The sequence below is a fragment of the Microcaecilia unicolor genome, chromosome 11 (genome assembly GCF_901765095.1).
Source record: "Microcaecilia unicolor chromosome 11, aMicUni1.1, whole genome shotgun sequence".
NCBI lineage: Eukaryota > Metazoa > Chordata > Amphibia > Gymnophiona > Siphonopidae > Microcaecilia > Microcaecilia unicolor.
Genome location: NC_044041.1, coordinates 130,891,979 through 130,912,260, shown reverse-complemented (window position 1 = coordinate 130,912,260; position 20,282 = coordinate 130,891,979). Strand labels below are relative to the sequence as shown.

Sequence of the window (20,282 nt, the reverse complement as noted above, 5' to 3'; positions counted from 1 at the left end):
CACATGAAAGGCATTTGGGACTTTCATAAAATCCACTGACAAGTATTTGCTGTTTTGAGGATGGTGAATGATTTGTAACAAACCATTAGAACGTGTGTGGTGTCAACATATTTTTAATGAATGACAAAGCCATTCATGTGAATAGTGAGTGAGAGGATTGAAAATAATTGTAGAGTTCACCTGTGTTTGGGGTAATAAGGACCATTATATAGGCCATAATATCCAAATATGCAGAGTTACTCTTCAGAATAGTTTACATATCACCCAACTATTTAAGAACACAATTCTAACTGGCCAATTAATTGTGCTAAGGAAACTAAGGGTGCACTTACTATTTCCCACACTGAACCGGAATTAGTCTCATTTTTCTTACTTTGTATATTATTGTGGCTCAAGACACACAAAATTGCCTATTATAATTTTGTTGCAAAAAAAGACTAGTTTTAAATAAACAAAGCTATCACGATACACTACTTGTAATTGTCAATATTATACCTGCGGTTTATAAACATTGTATAAGAGGATAGCTCTTATCATCTGGCCTGCTAGACAGAAAAGGCGGTATAGAAAGTCTAAATAACTGCAAACTGTATGATAGCTCTTTATAGGAGTTACCCAACTCGTTTCATGAAGGAGTATTCCTTTCCAGGTTTTGGAAATATCTGAATGAATGCGGAATGAACGAGGATGGGCGGGGACAGAGATCAGTTTTGTTGCCAACCTAGCATATTTCCTGCAAATTTGGGCTTGTTATTTTTTGAAGTTGGGGGGGGGGGGGGGGGGGGGGGTCCTGAACTAGCGGGTAGCTTGTTCATTTTTCTTTTATTTCACTTGATATACCACTGATTGCCCACAATTATCGCCGTGATAACACTGCAAGTGTGTCAGCCAGCACTCAGTCCCACCTTTTCCTGTCCTCTTTCATTTCCTCATTGGCTATGGAAAAAGTTAATCACAACATGAACCGCCCCTGTATTAGGGCTGCGGTCTCACACCCAGGACATACTTTATAAGATACATAAAAAAATTGGGCTTAGTTTTAGGAACTGATATTGCAAAACGTGCTGGGAAGAAATAGTAGTGGAGTGGAAGAGTGGCCTAGTGGTTAGGTGGTGGACTCTGGTCCTGGGGAACTGAGTTCGATTCCCACTTCAGGCACAGGCAGCTCCTTGTGACTCTGGGCAAGTCTGCCATGTTACAAGTTACACTCGTACTGTACCAACTTAACCCTCCATTGCCCCAGGTATAAATATGTACCTGTATATAATATGTAAGCCGCATTGAGCCTACCATGAGTGGGAAAGCGTGGGGTACAAATGTAACAAAAAAATTAAAAAAAAATAGTAGTGAAAGCAAGGTTTAAAGCGGAGAAGAGGGCCCAGTGGGTTGAATTCAAAGGAATGAAAGAATTGGTTAAACCAAGGGAGCAGTTAAGGCCCAAGAGAGAGAGGGACAAAAAAATCTCAACAGATAACACGGAAACAATATGAGAAGCTAGGTACTATAATGTAAGGAAACGAGAATAAATTTTTAAGTTTTATGTTAAACTGTACCTGCTGTACACCACCTTGGGTGAATCTCTTCAAAAAGACAGTTAACAAATAAATACATAAATGAAAGGAATGTAGATACGTGTGGAGAGAAAAACGGGTCTAGGGTCACTGAGCATCCCTGTCGAGATCTTGGTGGGGGGAAATAATTAAGAGCAGAGACTGATGAGCTTGGCTGGAGTCAGCATGATGGAATATGCAGTCAATGAAAGCAGTGTGAGAGTATAATGGAACAAAAGGGTAAGAGAGAAGAGAGACTGGAAGTAGTAAGAAATGCGTGTCACAATACACTGGACCAAAAGGGTAAAGGAAGTAGGTGAAGAATAAATCTGTCAGACTGTCACGGACTAGAAGTCCACACAAAGAAAAAAACCGTATGTGGAAAACGATGTATAAAAAGAATAGGGGTGGGCCAAAAAACCTCCAGCAGGCAAAGTCCGCAGTAGGTGTTTCTCCCGTCTCTATTACCCGCGTTCTTGCCACTAAGGTTAGTAATAACAATAAAAGTAGTATCACTATTAAACTTCCTCACCGCCTCCGTAGCCGCCATCTTCCGCTTTCGCCTGCAACGCGCAGACGCAGAACCGCCCACCCCTGCGTCCGTCTCCCATGGTCCTAGCAACGGCGTCGGCTATCTCCAGGGTTGTCTACGACTCTGCCTGTTTTACAATGCGAGCCGCACACTAATGAAATACGCCAATACGTGGAACACTTAATTTTATAAACCTATACAACTAGAAGTTATATTAAATGGGTCACTGATAATAGACGGTGTTTGCCGTTATATATGTAAAACCCAGTACCGGAGTTCCATGAGCAGTTGTGGACTCCGAATGTTCCCTGCACAATATCTGCAGCCCTGGCTGATCCTGGAGCAAAAGGTTGGTGTAGAGAGACTGAGCCTGTGCTTTCTGCAGGCGCCTGACCCCCATAACTCATGCTAATGTTGGGGGGGGGGGGGGGGGGGGGGGGAGTTACGGCAGTCTCTTTCACTGGTTTGTTGCTGTTTCATGTTGTTCTGTACTTTTTTTTCCCCTAATGCTGCAGGAGGGGATATTTTAACGGCACATCTTGAAATCTGGTGCGTCAAAAATACTTTTCAGTAGCTGTTAACCAATTAAGTTGTTTTCTCTTTCTCTTAATTTTTTTCTTTTTGCTAGGAGGGGGTAAGGTTCCTGCTGCTTGGTTGTGAACACCAGATGGGCATTCATTAGAGATGAGATGGACTCTGCAGACAGCCTCCATGCTTGCAGCTCAATTTTTTTCTGTCTTTTTTAAAAACAAATGCTTCACCTGCTGCCCCCACCCCTTCCCTTTCTGCATCTTCAAGTTGTCTTTTCCATATCATCATGCCGATCAATCCATAGATTGATGGGTTGTGTCCATCTACCAGCAGGTGGAGATAGAGAGCAATCCTTTTGCCTCCCTATATGTGGTCATGTGCTGCCGGAAACTCCTCAGTATGTTCTCTATCTCAGCAGGTGGTGGTCACACACAGCAGCAGCTCTGGCTAGGTCTCCAAGCCTAATTCTTAGGTTTTGTTGAGTACCTGGGGTTGAGGGCTCTTCTTGAGCAAGTGCAAACCTGGTGGTGCCAGGTCCCTCCTTTTCTCCCCCCTCCCGCTGGCTCCGTTAAAAAAAAAAAAAAAATGTGAACGTCCTTTAAGGGCGTTTATTTCAATGTTTATATCAGCGTTTATTGCAGCTGCTCACTGGGACACCAGTTCGTTACAGCTCGGAGCGAGAAGCAGGTAATTTTACCTTTTTATAGCGGGCAGGGGGTTCCCAGTTCGGTCTCCACGTGGCTTATGGCGTCGGAGGGCGAGGGCGCGAAGATTCGCTCCCCGGACCGCGTGTGTGCATCTAGCGGGGATGCGGGGGTTTCAAAGCCTGACTCGCTTTTGTTTGGGCGTCAATTTGGAGTCCGGTCAGTGTCCTGGTTCTTACTCCGGTGCGGCGGTTTTTTCCCGCCATAAGCGCCCATCCCCCGCTGCTCGCCTCCCCCATTTTGGCCGGCCACTCTGCTCGGACGGCTTCTTCTTGGGCCGCCCTCGAGGTGGGAGACGTTAATGCTATAGTCGCCCTTGATTCGGGCGACGGCAAGAAAGCGGCAAAAGTTAAGCGCCATTCTTTCCGCGCGGCTCCTTCTCGGAGTTTCGCGCCGGATGCCATTTTGGATGCGCAGCATGTTTCTCCCCCGCTCTGGCGAGCGCCGGTTGAGGGTGCATCTAGGGCCGTGGCCCAGGCGGCAGAAGTGCACAGGCTAGGGGGTTCTCCCCTGAGTTCATTTTGCTGCTGCATCGGGCTTTTCTTATGCTAAACGCTGCACCGGCTCCCCCCTCTGATCAAGGGGTTGAGGCCTCCGGAAGCAAACACCCTCGGGTGGACTTCCAGGCCCTAGAGGACTCTGTCTCCTCTGATGTAGATGAGGGCAGCGTATCTGAGTTCTCCTAACGGTCCTTTGGGGATTCCTTGGAGGAGACGGATTCCCGCTCGGGTGGAGCGGATGATCCCTCTGCAGCACGGATCTTTCGCTCAGAGGATTTGCCCAACCTGGTAGTGCAGGCCATGAGCATTTTGAAGATTTCCTCTCCGGAGGACGTCTCTCCCTCAGCCTCTGTTGGCTCTGCCATTATGCTGGGGACGAAGCGCCCGCCTAGAACCTTCCACGTGCATGAAGCCATGCACACCTTGATTTCGGCTCATTGGGATTTCCCAGAAGCGAGCCTTAAAGTGGCTAGGGCTATGTCCCGCCTCTTTCCTCTGCCTAAAGGTGAACGGGAGGCCTTTCTTGGGCCTACCGTGGATTCTTTAATCACTGTGGTGACTAAGAAAATGGCGTTGCCGGTGGAAGGTGGCACGGCCCTAAAGGACGCCCAAGACAGGAGATTGGAGGCAGCTTTAAAGTCGTCCTTCGAGGCGGCTGCCTAAAGTTTGCAGACCGCAATTTGCGGTTCCTATGTGGCCAGGGCGTGCCTGACGCTGGTGCAGCGGGCTCCTCCCTCGGATCCTTCCTTGAAGGCTGATTGGCCAGCCCTGGAATCGGGCTTGGCCTACTTGGCAGACTTGCTGTATGATGTCTTGAGAGCCTCGGCTAAAGGTATGGCTCAGACAGTCTCTGCACGGCGGTGGCTTTGGCTAAAGCATTGGTCTGCTGACCACGCCTCTAAGTCTCGCCTGGCTAAGTTGCCTTTTAAAGGCAAGCTGCTCTTTGGGGTCGAGCTGGACAAGATTGTGACCGATCTCGGCACGTCTAAGGGCAAGAGGTTACCGGAGGTCAGGGCTCGGGCCAGTGGTGCCCGCCCCAGTTCCTCCAAAGGACGGTTTCAGGAAGCCCGTCGGTATCGCCCGGGCAAGGCGGGCTCCTCTGCCCCCTTTTCCTTCATAAGGAACTTCTCCCTCAAGCAGCATTCCTTTTGCAGAGACCGCCGTCCCGAAGGTGCCTTCTCCGGTCCTCCCCCAGGGTCTCGTACCCAATGACGGGGCGCTGGTCCATGGCCCAGAGCTGATTGGAGGACGCCTATCCTCGTTTCTGGGCGAGTGGACCAGGGTAACTTCAGACGCTTGGGTGCTGGAAGTCATCAGAGACGGCTTCAAGCTAGAGTTCTGCCGACCCTTAAGAGACGGGTTTGTGCACTCTCCTGCAAGTCTCCGGTCAAAGCTGTGGCAGTGCAGCAGACTTTGGACAATCTGATCCGCCTGGGTGCGGTCGTTCCGGTGCCAGAAGATCAGCTTGGCAAGGGACGTTACTCCATTTACTTTGTGGTACCAAAGAAAGGAGGTTCTGTCCGGCCTATCCTCGACCTCAAAGGGGTCAATCGGGCCTTGTAAGTTCGGCACTTCTGGATGGAGACTCTCCGCTCTGTTACAGCGGCAGTGCAGGCAGGGGAGTTCCTGGCATCCTTGGACTTCAAGGAAGCTTACTTGCATATTCCCATCTGGCCTCCTCATCAACGCTTTCTGCGTTTTGCAGTTCTGAGCCGACACTTCCAGTTCAGAGCCCTCCCGTTCGGGTTGGCTACTGCTCCGCGGACCTTCTCCAAAGTAATGGTGGTCATCGCGGCCTTCCTACGCAAGGAAGGAGTACAAGTCCATCCTTATCTGGACGACTGGTTGATCCGAGCCCCCTCTTATGCAGAGTGAGGCAGAGCTTCAGACCGGGTGATTGCTCTTTTGAGCTCCCTGGGGTGGATCATCAACTGGGAGAAAAGCCAGCTGCGCCCGACTCAGTCCCTGGAGTATCTGGGAGTTCGATTCGACTCCCAAGTGGGCAGAGTGTTCCTGCCAGACAATCAGATTGTCAAGCTTCAGGCTCAGGTGGACAAGTTCCTAGCAGCCTCTCCTCTTCGGGCTTGGGACTATGTGCAGCTGTTGGGCTCTATGACGGCCACGATGGAAGTAGTGCCCTGGGCCAGGACCCATATGAGACCTATACAGCTCTCTCTGCTGCAGCGATGGACTCCAGCTTCGGAGGATTACGCTGTGCGCCTTCCCTTGGATCCGGCGGTGCGCAAGGCGCTGAGCTGGTGTCTGAGGCCAGACTAGCTGTCCGCAGGAATGCCTCTTATGACCCTGGAGTGGGTTGTCGTCACGGCGGACGCCTCTTTAACGGGCTGGGGAGCCCACTACTTGGGAATGACAGCGCAGGGGCTCTGGTCCCCTGCAGAGGCAAAGTGGTCTATCAACCTCCTGGAACTCAGAGCCATTCGGTTGGCACCTTTGGAGTTTCTCCCGGTCCTGGCGCTGAAGCCAGTACGGGTCCGGTCGGACAATGCCACAGCTGTGGCCTATGTCAATCGCCAGGGAGGTACCATGAGCGCCCCTGTAGCCAAGGAGGCCATGAAGCTATGCCTGTGGGCGGAAGCAAACCTGGAACAGCTGTCGGCAGCCCACATTGCGGGAGTCATGAATACTGCTCAGGCCTTCTTAGACATCACGAAGCGCTGGGGCCAGCCGAGCCTAGATCTGAAGGCGTCATCAGCCAATTGCCAAGTGCTGCGCTTTTTCAGCAGAGGACGGGACCCTTGATCTCTGGGAGTAGATGCTCTTCTCCAACAGTGGCCGACACAGGAGCTTCTCTATGTGTTCCCGCCTTGGCCCATGTTGGGCAGGGTGCTAGGCCGGGTGGCAAAGCATCCGGGCCAGATAATCCTGGGGAGTCCGGATTGGCACAGACGTCCCTGGTATGCGGACTTGATCAGGCTCTCAGTGGACGGCCCTCTGCAGCTGCCAGCGGAGCGGGGCCTGTTGCATCAGGGTCCCGTGGTAATGGAGGATCCCTCCCCCTTTGGTCTTTCGGCCTGGCTATTGAGCGGCAGCGTCTGAGGAAGAAGGGCTTCTCAGACAAGGTCATCGCCACTATGCTGAGAGCGAGGAAGCGCTCTACTTCTACTGCTTACGCCAGGGTTTGGCATACCTTTGCATCGTGGTGTGAGGCAGGCTCACTTTCTCCCTTCACTGCTCCAATTTCTTCAGTATTGGCGTTCCTGCAAGAAGGTCTGGAAAAAGGCCTGTCGCTCAGTTCCCTTAAGGTCCAGGTAGCGGCTCTTGCTTGCTTCAGGGGTCACCTGAAGGGTGCTTCCCTGGCCTCGCAGCCAGATGTGGTGCGCTTTCTCAAGGGAGTTAATCACCTGCGCCCTCCTCTGCACTCAGTGGTACCTGCGTGGAATCTCAATCTGGTGCTAAGAGCCTTGCAGAAGCCGCCTTGTGAACCCTTGTCGAGGGCATCTCTGAAAGACCTGACGTTGAAAGCAGTCTTTTTGGTGGCTACCACTTCAGCCAGAAGAGTTTCCGAGCTCCAGGCGCTATCATGTCGAGAGCCCTTTCTGCAGTTCACTGAGGCAGGAGTGTCTATTCGCACAGTGCCTTCCTTCCTGCCCAAGATTGTTTCTCGCTTTCATGTGAATCAGCAGCTCTGTCTACCCTCCTTTCGTAGGGAGGACTACCCAGCGGAGTACTCTGCTCTCAAATATCTAGATGTGAGACAAGTCATCTTCAGATACTTGGAAGTGACCAATGATTTCCGGAAGTTGGATCATCTGTTTGTGCTGTTCGCAGGTCCTCGTAAGGGTCTGCAGGCTGCCAAGCCTACAGTGGCACGATGGGTCAAGGAAACCATTGCAGCGGCTTATGTGGCCGCGGGGAAGGTGCCGCCTATCCAGCTGAAGGCTCACTCCACTAGAGCACAGGCGGCTTTGATGGCAGAGGCCGGGTCCGTCTCCTTGGAAGAGATTTGTAGGGCTGCAACTTGGGCATCGGCTCATACCTTCTCCAGACATTACCGCTTGACTGTGGCTGCTCGGGCGGAGGCCCGGTTTGGAGCTTCAGTGTTGCGGTCAGGAATTTCTATGTCCCGCCCTGGGTGAGTACTGCTTCGGTACATCCCACCAGTCTATGGATTGATCGGCATGATGATATGGAAGGTAAAATTATGTATCATACCTGATAATTTTCTTTCCATTAATCATAGCCGATCAATCCATAGCCCCTCCCAGATATCTGTACTGTTTATATTCTGGTTGCATTTCAGGTTCAAGTTTAGTCTTCAGTTCCTGTTCAGGAGGACTTTGTGTTCAAGTTTTTTCAATTGGATTCTTCAGGAGTTGAGACGATTTTGTGTTACAGTGAGCTGCTGCATTCCTCTCCCCTCCGTTTTACGGGGCTGGATTGAGACCTAAATTCTGCCGGCGCTCCCTCCCGCTTCGTGTGGCTGTAGGGCAGCTTTGTACCCCTCCCGCTTCGGCGGTGTTAGGGTCAGTCAGCTCCTCCCGCGGTTGCGGTTGCAGGATAAGCCATATCCCCCCGCATCGGCGGGTGTGGTGTCCCTCCTCTGCTCCACGGGGATAAGCTGGACGGATTCCCCTCCCCCACTTGTGTGGGGATGAGCTGGGTTGATTCCCCTCCCCCGTTTCGGCGGTGGTGAGCTGGGCAGAGTGTCCCTTTGTGGGTGTAATTCTCTGAGTCCTGCGGATGGAGCTTTGATATCGACATACTGAGGAGTTTCCGGCAGCACATGACCACATATAGGGAGGCAAAAGGATTACTCTCTATCTCCACCTGCTGGTAGATGGACACAACCCACCAGTCTATGGATTGATCGGCTATGATTAATGGAAAGAAAATTATCAGGTATAATACATAATTTTACCTTCTACATAGTACAAGGCAAGGGAATGTGTGTTACAAAAAGGACCTGACCTAAACACAGTGGTGTTAGTGGCTTATGTCATATGGCTCCAGAAAAAGGAGGACGGATTGAGCCAGCCGGGTTTTACTTCCATTGCTTCAATGTCCTAAAAGGTTATTTTCTAGCTGTACATGAGGGACTGTGATATTGCATAAATAAGTATGTGTTTTTATTCCTAGTCATGCATCCAAAGGTTATGCAATCCTTTCAAGAATGCCAGTTAATCGTTTGACTGATTAGTGAAACATAACCACAAAGGCATGGTATGGTCACATTTTCAATATGGTAATACTAGAGCCCAGCTGAAGAAATGGCCCTGAGTACCTGGAAAATAGGTTGATCCTCCATACACCGCCAAGGACACCAAGGCCCTCCCAAGAGCTTTCACTAACCACACCCTCTCCAAAAGACATTACACGATGTGATACCCGCAGGCGAGCCTTCTCCGGAGTAGCCCCCACACTCTGGAATGCACTGCCTGAAAGGCTTTGCTTAACACAAGCTTGGCTCTTCAACCAGGCCTTTAATGGAAGAAGTAACTAACTTGTTAGTCTCACTCACACAGACAAGGAGAGACTCGGGCTGCACATACTGCAGCAGGACATGTTTATCCACTCCTACCCAAGCTGAGATAATATTTAACCATCTCTCTGACCTCATGTGCAACTTTCTTTAAATCAATCACCTTACTTTCTAACTCTTCCTACTTTCTTACCTATTTATATGTTACTTCTTTGCTTTACCCTTCACTATCAATTATAATGCTCTATTACATATTGTGTTGACATTGTAAGTAGTATACCATGCCAAACTTTGTATTGTTTTGAATATTTTTACTGCTGTAATTGCCTATTGCTTATGTTTGATCTATTCTTACTCTACACCGCCTTGAGTGAATTCCTTCAAAAAGGTGGTAAATAAATCCTAATAAATAAAAAAATGCTATTTTGAGTTAGTCTTCACTGGACCAAACTTACTTTCCTTGTGCCATCACCATTCAGTTGGATAGACAGTGCCTTAAAAGGTGGAGGATAAAGTTTTTTTGTGTTTGTTTTTTTTACATGTATATCCCATTTTATCCCAAGCAAACTCGGGTTCAATGTGGCTTACGTTTGAAAATACAGTGAGGCAGAATAATAGAATTCAGTAATGGGAGCAAGTAGATGGATGTCTGAAACATTTAACAAAGTAGAGATTAGCATATATACCCAACTGGGCATTGAAAAGTCTGTCCTTTAATGATGCCACATGTTCAGAAATCATAACCATAAATTATTTAAACATCACATGCATACACCAGAACAGGCAGCGTCACTATTGTTAAAAAAAGCACACCAAAACATGCTGTAAAACATGTACCACTGCAGTGTTAGGGCTTAAAACAAAATGAAAACTGTGTGCAGGACAGGTCTGGTAGGATTGCCATAAAAATTAACTGGTTAGGCAATAAGATCTGTTTACTTACCAGAGGGCAGTTTCATTAAAAAAATAGCGAGATTGAAAGGCATTGCCGTCATCAGATGTAAAAGAGAGATACATAGATGCATTAGCCTATATAAATAGTAATCACATCAATATTTATGAGCAGAAAACTGGTGGGAGAACAGCACATGCGTTGCTGAAGAGCATAGCCGGTTAAAAATAACTGGGTAAGTGTAATAAAAGATTGTTTTTCAACTTTGCTGTAACCGACAGTCTGCTTTAAAGTTCCTGTTTTCTGATGAAACAATTTTTTTCTTGCAAAACAAGATGTCTCTGATTTATTTGGTGCAAAAGGGAAGAGGAGCATGTTTAAGGGTCAAGAGATAAGCCATCTGGCCAGTGGCTTGTTTACTTGAAACCAAGAGAATGTGACTACATTCTCTTGCACATCTTTATAATTTTCCATGGCTCTGAAAAAAACTAATAAAAAGGGGAGCTTTGAACAGTGAAGCCAGAAGCTCATCTATGGGTGGACACATCACATAGAACCGGACTCTTGGTCAGACTCTAGCTTCGCTGAAAAAGGGGCTTCTCTCAGCTGATGTAAAGAGCCTGGATGTAGAGATTAAGGACCAGTGATGGATGGATATATTATGATTGTTTATTGCCTCTTTTCCTGGTCTAGAAACTCCTAGCATTGCTTGGATGTAGGGACCAGTGATGTAATGATTGTTTATAGGTATTGTTTCTTTTCAGTTATAATCACAAACGCTCTTACCCTGTCTGCACGAGTTAGAGCCAAACCACCCACCTCCATACATTCCTCCTTACCTTCTCCTTCTACCTCTTCTTTATTCCACTCCATCTCCTCCTCCTCCCCAAGCTCCCCCAGCTGTTCCCCATCTCCAGGATCAGACCTCATCTCCCAATCAGTCATTCCTCCCTCCCCCTCCTGGGAGTTCAGCTGACCCTGCACTGGCTTCTGGGGAGTATAGTTTTTCTCCTGCATTACAGCTTTCCTTGGCAGTTTGATCCCTAGAGGGCGCACTGCTCTCCTAGCTGGGCTGAATGACCGGGGATGATGCCGGCTGAAAGAACCACTATCGCCTTTCCCTTGCACCCGCCCTCCGGAGTGCTCACATTATATGCGACATGGCTGGTATAAGGGGTGTGGCTAATGCGGGTGTGGCTATCACAGGGGTGGAGTCATATGTGGTGACCCCGCCCATAATGAGTACCAGCACCTTTTTTTCTACAAAAAAAGCACTGTATAGGATTCATACGTAGACCCTGGGAACCTGGCTACCACATTCAGGATTTGCATGTCTGCATCACAAACCACCTGTACATTTAGGGAATGAAAGTGGTTACGGTTGCGATATATCGCTTCCCTTTCACTGGGTGGTATAAGCTCAACATGTGTGCAATTTATTGCTCTCATCACATGTGTTAGCCCTTCGATGTTATTAAATTGTTCACTCAGAACTTCCCATTGTTGCCTAGTAATAGGAAAGTGAACGCAGTCCCTAAGCTGGCGTATCATGGCACGCAGTACCTGGTGGAGACAGCGAGAGACAGAGGAGGAGCCCATGCCACCGACTGTGGCCACAGATGGTTGAGAGCTACTGGAGTCAAAACAATGTAACATGCTCGCTTTGCAAGACCAGGTATAACATGGGGCCTGTCTGTGATGGGATCCCAATCTGCTCTTAGGTGCTCATATAATTCCATTGTAGCTGCTGAGCTCAGCCAGTACAGGGCAATGACATGGTCCTCACGCTGCCCTTGCAACATTCTCCTGACTGCAAACACCCGTGAGTGACAAGGGTAACATAGTAACATAGTAGATGACGGCAGAAAAAGACCCGCACGGTCCATCCAGTCTGCCCAACAAGATAAACTCGTGTATACCTTACCTTGATTTGTACCTGTCTTTTTCAGGGCACAGACCGTATAAGTCTGGCCAGCACTATCCCGTCCTCCCAACCACCAGCCCCGCCTCCCACCACCGGATCTGGCGTAATTCATGCCTATGGGGCCGGCACTGCCTCTACACCAGCTGCTGCTGCTGCTGTTCCTGCTGTGATGGATTCTCCTGCATCACTGTGCCTGGACTGGAACCGGAGCTGGAGCCTGACCCTGTCCCTGAACCTGGCCTGGGCCCTGGTCATGTACTGCTGCTGCTGCTGCTGAAAGGCTCAGCTAAGCCATTGTGAATAAAATGGTTGGTGGCTATCTACTTGCATTTATTGGCTGAATGTGTACTTAGGTGGAGCCATTGACTAATCCATCTCTTTCTGTTTGTCGCTCGCTGCTGTGCGCTATTTATCTGACACGTACATGTCAGAAAATACGTTAACTATATCTATTTTCTTGGCACTAAGACCACCTGTGCTATCTCACACGTTAAGGAACTATGCACGCTTGCACTAGCACTCTTTCATAGACATACATAGAGGCATATTTTCAAAGCACTTAGCCTCCCAAAGTTCCATAGAAACCTATGGAACTTAGCCTCCCAAAGTGCTTTGAAAATATGCCTCTTAGTAACATAGTAGATGACGGCAGAAAAAGACCTGCACGGTCCATCCAATCTGCCCAACAAGATATGTGCCACTTTTTGTGTATACCTTACCTTGATTTGTATCTGTCTTTTTCAGGGCACAGACCGTATAAGTCTGCCCAGCACTATCCCCGCCCCCAACCACCAGCCCCGTCTCCCACCACCAGCTCTGGCACAGACCGTTTAAGTCTGGCCAGCACTATCCCCGCCTCCCAACCACCAGCCCCGCCTCCCACCACCGGCTCTGGCACAGACTGTATAAGTCTGCCTAGCACTATCCCCGCCTCCCACTACCGGCTCTGCCACCCAATCTCGGCTAAGTTCCTGAGGATCCCTTCCTTCTGAACAGGATTCCTTTATGTTTGTCCCACACATGTTTGAATTCCGTTACCGTTTTCATCTCCACCACCTCCTGCGGGAGGGCATTCCAAGCATCCACCACTCTCTCTGTGAAAAAATACTTCCTGACATTTTTCTTGAGTCTGCCCCCCTTCAATCTCATTTCATGTCCTCTCGTTCTACTCTCTTCGCATCTCCGGAAAAGGCTCGTTTGCGGATTGATACCTTTCAAATATTTGAACGTCTGTATCATATCACCCCTGTTTCTCCTTTCATAGACATGCCTACAACATGCCCCTTTCTCCTCCCAGATTTGCCCATGTCCACGTTAGGCATTAGCCAATTTTCACACATCTGCATCTACTGTGGCACAGCGGTAGCCGTTCCTGCATGCTAAACTGTACGTTAACTGCATAGGATCACTAGCATGGAGCTCCAGAGACCAAGGGAGCCCTGGGCTAGGCCAGCTGCCTGAGTTCTGACTGGAGGAGCGACCCAAGCGACTCACATCGCGAGGATAGTAAGGGCGAGCTGTAGTTGCACTCCGCAGCTTCAAGCAGCCACCCCAGCGATGAAAATGACCTACCTGGACTGGTCGCGGTGAACTCAGCCACATGGCTGCGTGGCAGACGAAGAGGGACCATGCAGCTGCAGGTGAGAAGCGTGCGGAGCTCGCCCAGCCTCACGACCATAAGGCGAGCAGAGAAGGACTGCACGGCTACAGGTGAGGAATTCGCCGAACCCACCGGACCGCTACAAGGCGGTGCTGAATTGAGCGACCGGCCAGGTCCTCTGTCGGCTTTCAACAGCGTAGCCCGTAACTGAGCCTCTGCCGTCTCTGTCTCCACGGCTGCCGATTGCCGCACACCCACCGAAGCCCATCAGAAGTCTTTCTGTGTCCGGCTGATCAATCGCCGACACCGCCAATCAGGTTGTTAGGCCTGGGATCCAAGGTGGAGGACGACCAGCGGCGAGGGGAGGGAGCATTGCGTAGTGCCGTCCGGAGTCCGGGAACCAAGACCGAGGGAGAGACGCTGGGTGTAGAGTGAAGAGAGGGGTCATCCACGTGTGCTGCTGACGCCTGGAGAGCGGTATCGAACCGAGGAAGGAGGGAGCTGCTTTGCTGTGCTTTGCTTTCCTTTGCTTGCGTTAGGGCGCCTACGATTTTACTGCCTTGATTTAAATGCTTTGGGATGCATTGCTGCTGCTAGACTCCCTACGATTTTATTTGCCTGCTACTGCTAGAGTGACCACGATTCTGCTTGCTTTGTTTGAGTAAGCTGGAGGAACGGTTGCGCGGAGTGGTGAAGGTGGTTGTTCTTCATCCTGCGGTGAGCTGGGTAGACTCACTCCCACTACAACTTTTGTCTTGTTTTGCCTGCTTTATGCGCTTTATCTGCTTTGCTTTGTTGTGATTGCAATGGGATGACCCTGGGAACTCATAAGCCTGAAGAGAAACGAAAGACCGTCCCAAGAGAGACCGACAGAGGCCTCCCAGAGCGACATCAACTCTGGAGAGAACCCAAGCGGGGCAACCTGCCCGCAAGAGATAGAGCCTGCATACAGAACTTTTGAAACTTGTAAAACTTGCGCTAAACAGTATTATAACTCAATAACCGATTTGACAGACCCTAACACTCTAATTACATAAATTAATACTCAAACTAACGCTGGGATGAAATTCAATTATCTATTCCTAACTATCTACTGTTTCACCCTAATCCAACACGCACTCATAATCACGAACATAGACAACAACAGACCCACACCTCACACACCATCCACGCAACCCACGCATAATATGCCTATTCAAAAAAATAAAAAAAAACCATGAGAAACCTGCCATCCATGAACACCATCAACACAAAGGACAAAAAAGAGTTCAACAAAATCAAATACTAAGAAGGTAGACAACTGATAGAAATTTCCATTACCCCGAACCCACACGAACATCACCAACTAATACAAATAGGCTACATCAATGCCAGATCGGCAGTAAATAAAACTACAACCATAACCGACTGGATTACGGATGAACACCTCGATTTCCTACTTATTACTGAGACATGGATCCATGACTCTAAAGATCCAATAATCCTAGAGCTCTGTCCTCCAGGCTACAAAATAACCCATTGGACAAGAGAAGGAAAAAGAGGGGGAGGCATAGCAATAATTTATAAATCTCAATTCACAGTTACAACAACAGCAGAATCTATGCTACCCCATCTTGAAATAGCCTCAGTCAGAATTAATCACCCCAAACTACGCGATCACCTAAACCTAATCCTATTCTACAGACCCCCGGGCAAATGGCAAGACTCACAAACACACTTTATGGACTTCATTTCGAACACTTGCGTTTCCACCCAGCACCTTCTTATAGCAGGAGACATCAATCTCCATCTGGAGGAAACCAACTCAAGTAATGTACTGGAATGCAAGGAATTCCTCCAACTATGGGAACTCCACTGGCCAGACATGCAACCCACCCACAACAAAGGACACATCTTAGATATTATCACCCACAAATTCCCATCAGAATCCAACATCACACTTCCAGACACAAAATGGACAGCCACGCCATGGACCGATCACTACAAAGCAAACCTCTCCTTACATTGGAAAACAAAAAAGACACAACAAAAACAAGTGAATAAAACATATAGTACGAGAGGTAAAATTGACCTGCAAACATTCTGGCAACAAATCTTTACAGACGAATGGACAACTCCCACAGACTCCCCCCAATGGGACAACAGATGCAAAACAGTACTAGATAACATAGCACCAATACAAACCAGAACCTCACATAGAATAAATTCTATACCATGGTTCAATGAAAAACTGAAAGAACTAAAAACACAAGTCAGAAGATTAGAACGAGCATGGATCAAGAAAAAAGACGAACATACACTCAAAGACTGGAAAAAACTACAAAGGAAATACAAATACACTATCAGACAAACTAAAAGAACATACTACAAAACCACAATAGGACCAAATTACAAGGACACACACAAACTCTTCACACTCGTAAACAAACTCCTATACACTACACCGGTCACCTCTAACAACACAGACATCCCATCTGCAACTAATCTTGCAAAGTACTTCAACGAAAAAATCACAAAGAGGCATATTTTCAAAGCACTTTGGGAGGCTAAGTTCCATAGGTTTCTATGGAACTTTGGGAGGCTAAGTGCTTTGAAAATGAGCCTGAAAGCTACAACTCATGATACCTACTAATAAAACTGAGTACAGAAGCATCCTTCAATGCCTACACTCAAAACTAGGGGAATGCCCAGCAGATCGATCATGGACCAAGTTTGACACGATATCTTCTGATGAATTCTCAAAATGGCTCGGAAAATACGCTAAGTCACAATGCAAATTGGACGTTTGCCCCAATAGCCTAATAAGATCAGCCCCCAAACAATTCAAAAAAGACCTTACGAAACACATAAATTACAGGCTTCAAAACGGCCTCTTTCCCACGGAGAAAGGAAACATCCTACTTACCCCACTGCCAAAAGATGCGAAGAAAAGCACAACGGACCTAACTATCGCCCAGTAGCATCTATCCCACTCATAACTAAACTCATGGAGGGCATAGTGACGAAACAACTCTCTGATTACCTAACCGAACATTCAATTCTGCACTAATCTCAGTCAGGATTCCGGACAAATCACAGCACCGAAACGGTACTAGTGTCGGCAATGAACACTTTCAAACAAGCAACAACATACTCCTCCTACAATTCGACATGTCTAGCGCCTTTGACATGGTTAACCATGAAATACTATTACATATACCCAGTATGTTTTTACTAGCAAAAATGGTGCCAGTACTCAAATGCTAGGCCACCCTTCAGGAGTGAGGTGATCACTGAGGGATCCACCCTACAATAGCCAGGCCCCCTGCAACCAGTCACAGAATCTATGACAAGGCAGAATTGGTGTGTAGAACCTGAGCTCTTTCATTAAAACTTGGGGATCATAGGTCAATTTTAGCAGACAATGGAAAAGGTGCCGGTACTCAGTACCCCCAAGTACTCCCTCAAAAAAAGCCCTGCATATACTAGAATACTTCGGAGTAGGAGGCACAGTTCTCAAATGGTTCAAAGGATTCCTGACCACAAGATCATACCAAGTCACAACCAATGCGGACACATCATCCCCATGGACACCTGAATGCAGAGTTCCCCAAGGATCCCCCCTATCACCAACACTCTTCAACCTAATGATGATACCGCTAGCCAAACTCCTAGCCAATCAAAACTTCAATCCCTATATATATGCAGACAATGTCACGATCTACATTCCATTCAAACAGGATCTAAACGAAATCACCAACGAGATCAACCAAAGCCTCCAAACCATGCACTCCTGGGCTAATGCGTTCAAACTGAAACTCAACGCAGAGAAAACACAATGTCTTGTACTAACCTCACAACACAACAAAAACATCTACTCCGAAATAACCACACCATACTGTTCTCTTCCCATCGCGCAAAACCTAAAAATTCTTGGAGTGACTATCAACAGAAACCTCACACTCAATACTCATGTGAAGAATACAACGAAGAGAATGTTCCACTCAATGTGGAAACTCAAAAGAGTAAAATCTTTTGTTCCCGAGACATATCTTCCGCACCCTGGTACAGTCAATGGTAATAAGTCACCTGGACTACTGTAATGCACTATACGCCGGCTGCAAAGAACAAACTATCAAAAAACTCCAAACAGCCCAGAATACAGCCGCCAGACTCATATTTGGAAAAAATAAATATGAAAGTGCTAAACCCCTAAGAGAGAAACTCCATTGGCTCCCACTCAAAGAACGCATTGAGTTCAAGATCTGCACAATAGTACACAAAATTATACATGCAGACGCCCCAATCTACATGCTAAACCTTGTGGACTTGCCTCCCAGAAACGCTGTAAGATCATCCCGCAAATATCTCAATCTGCACTTCCCCAGCTGCAAAGGACTAAAATACAAGCTAACACACACCACCACCTTCTCCTACTTGAGCACGCAGCTGTGGAATGCTCTACCTATAGACCTGAAAGCTATTGACGAAATAATTAACTTCCGCAAATCTCTGAAGACTCATCTCTTCCAAAAGGCCTACAAGGAAAATACATAGCCTACAAAACTACTTCAACAATCCACACAGTTACCGCAGCTCACCTCTAACTTACCTAACACTTTCCGTCTATCCTCCCTTACCTAATCTTTAAACAGTAATAATTGTACTTATCATGAAACTACTATGCCTATCTTCTCTTACCAACATTCAGACTATAAGAATTGTACCTGTTATCACGAAATGATTATGTCATAACCACACTCTGTAAGCCACTTTGAGCCTGCAAATAGGTGGGAAAAGGTGGGATACAAATGCAATAAATAAATAAATTAAATAAATAATGCAGCTTAGTAAAAGGGGCCCAAAGACAACCCATACAGGTGAAGCACTGAACCAAAGAGAGCTTGAATAGATAAGTAAAGAAGAAGACACAGATATTAGAGAGTCTGGGGCTTTGCAAAAGAAAAGACCACACAAATAAAACCCCAAATATACTTACCTGTACTTACCTATTAAGAATTTGAGATCCAGTAAAAGGAAGAAATAGGTTTAAAATTTGAATTCACATTTAATTCACTTTTTTTTTAAGTCCAAGTATTGTTATTGGTATCTGAAATATTGAGGCAGCTTGGGCAGAGAAATCATATTAATTTTAACTTTGGTTCAGTCCTGTAAAGTGGAAGAATGCCATCTGGGTTTAATTGCTCAGAAGTCTAGCTTTTGCTAGACTAGAGGTTAGAAAGGTCAGAGAGAAACAATATAATCTTAAAGAGAAAACAGAGATAATACAGTAACCATTATAAAAAAAAGTAAAGAATGAGGAATAAACCATGGTTAGAATGGAAACACAATTATCCAGTATTTCAACATCCATCAGAACTACTAAATCTAACAGTTAGTGTATCGATCGTTCTTTAAAGTATACATTTGCAAATAATCAACTAATACTAGAGTGTATTTTCTGATTGTGGAGGGTAACATATGTCCGCAGATCAGGGCTCCTGAGAGACAAAGCTGGGCCCGGGGCAAAAATCTTCAGGGCCCCCCGCCCCCACTACTATTGCTGCTGCCACCACCAACAATCCCCCCATCGCTATTACTCCACACCACCACTGCTGCTCTCCCCCCAGTCACTGCTGTATTTTTCCCCTCCCTTCCTCCTCCCTGCTGGTCTCACCTACAGCTTCCTGTAGCCGGCAGTGATTTACAGTCAGAGGTCGTCTCCTTGGCCTTCCTTCTGCTGTGTCCAGCCCTCTCTACTGCAACTTCCTGTTTTGATGCTAAATAGGAAGTTGCAGTAGAGAGGGTGGGACACGGCAGAAAGAAGAATATGGATACAGCCTCTGACTGTGAATCGCTGCCGGCTGCAGGAAGCTGTAGGTGAGGCCTGCGGGGAAGAAGAGATTTTTTACTTTGGGAACAAAATGTTTTAACGTTCCTGCAGGGTGCTAAAAAGTTTTGTTCCTGTATCCATGGTGAGTGTTTGTGGTCACCGAAGGCCTAGCACTGGATCCTCCTTGGAGGCTGGGCCCAGGGAATTTTTTGCCTCCCGCCACTCACCCCCCTTCTCAGTGGCCCTGACACAGATATGACCAAATTTGAAGGCAATGATTACCATGAGACAGCAAATTGTCTTCATATGTGTATGTTAACAAAACTGAATTCCACCAAAACTATGTGTTTAACATATTCAAGTTTTTAAGGTTTGTCATGATTTCTTGTAAAGCAACTGCTGTTAGAATATGTAGAAGAGAAATTGCACTATCCTCCATTTGAGATATTATAGAATGAATGTTGAAAACCACTGTGCAATATGACATAGGGATATCAGTATTCAATATTCTCTTGATATAATCCCAAACATGTGTCCAAAACTGATGCACAGCTGTGCAGTCGTAAAACAGATGTTCCAGAGTGCCTGGGTTAATGGCACATGTCCAGCATTTCTTAGATAAGGTTGGATCTAGTCTTTGTAATTTTACTGGTGTCCAAACCAATCTGTATGCAAGAAGATAAAGGGACTGCATGATTGATGCAGATAGAGAGCATCTAATGCGGGTGGACCAAAAGTATAATCTGTGATATCCATATTGAATTCCTTCAACCAGATCTCCAGTAAGTGCAGCTGCC

General features: G+C 47.2%; 1 protein-coding gene across 1 annotated transcript in view; it reads right to left on the bottom strand.

Annotated features, from left to right (window-relative positions):
- The window catches only part of KAT5 (lysine acetyltransferase 5), a 319,317-nt gene extending 317,174 nt beyond the window's left edge, over positions 1-2,143 (bottom strand). Inside the window, exon 1 of the mRNA XM_030220227.1 lies at positions 2,083-2,143. Coding sequence (XP_030076087.1) covers positions 2,083-2,100 — 18 coding nt within the window. The 5' untranslated portion in view covers positions 2,101-2,143. The remainder of the gene's footprint in view (positions 1-2,082) is intronic.
- Positions 2,144-20,282: the final 18,139 nt, after the last annotated feature.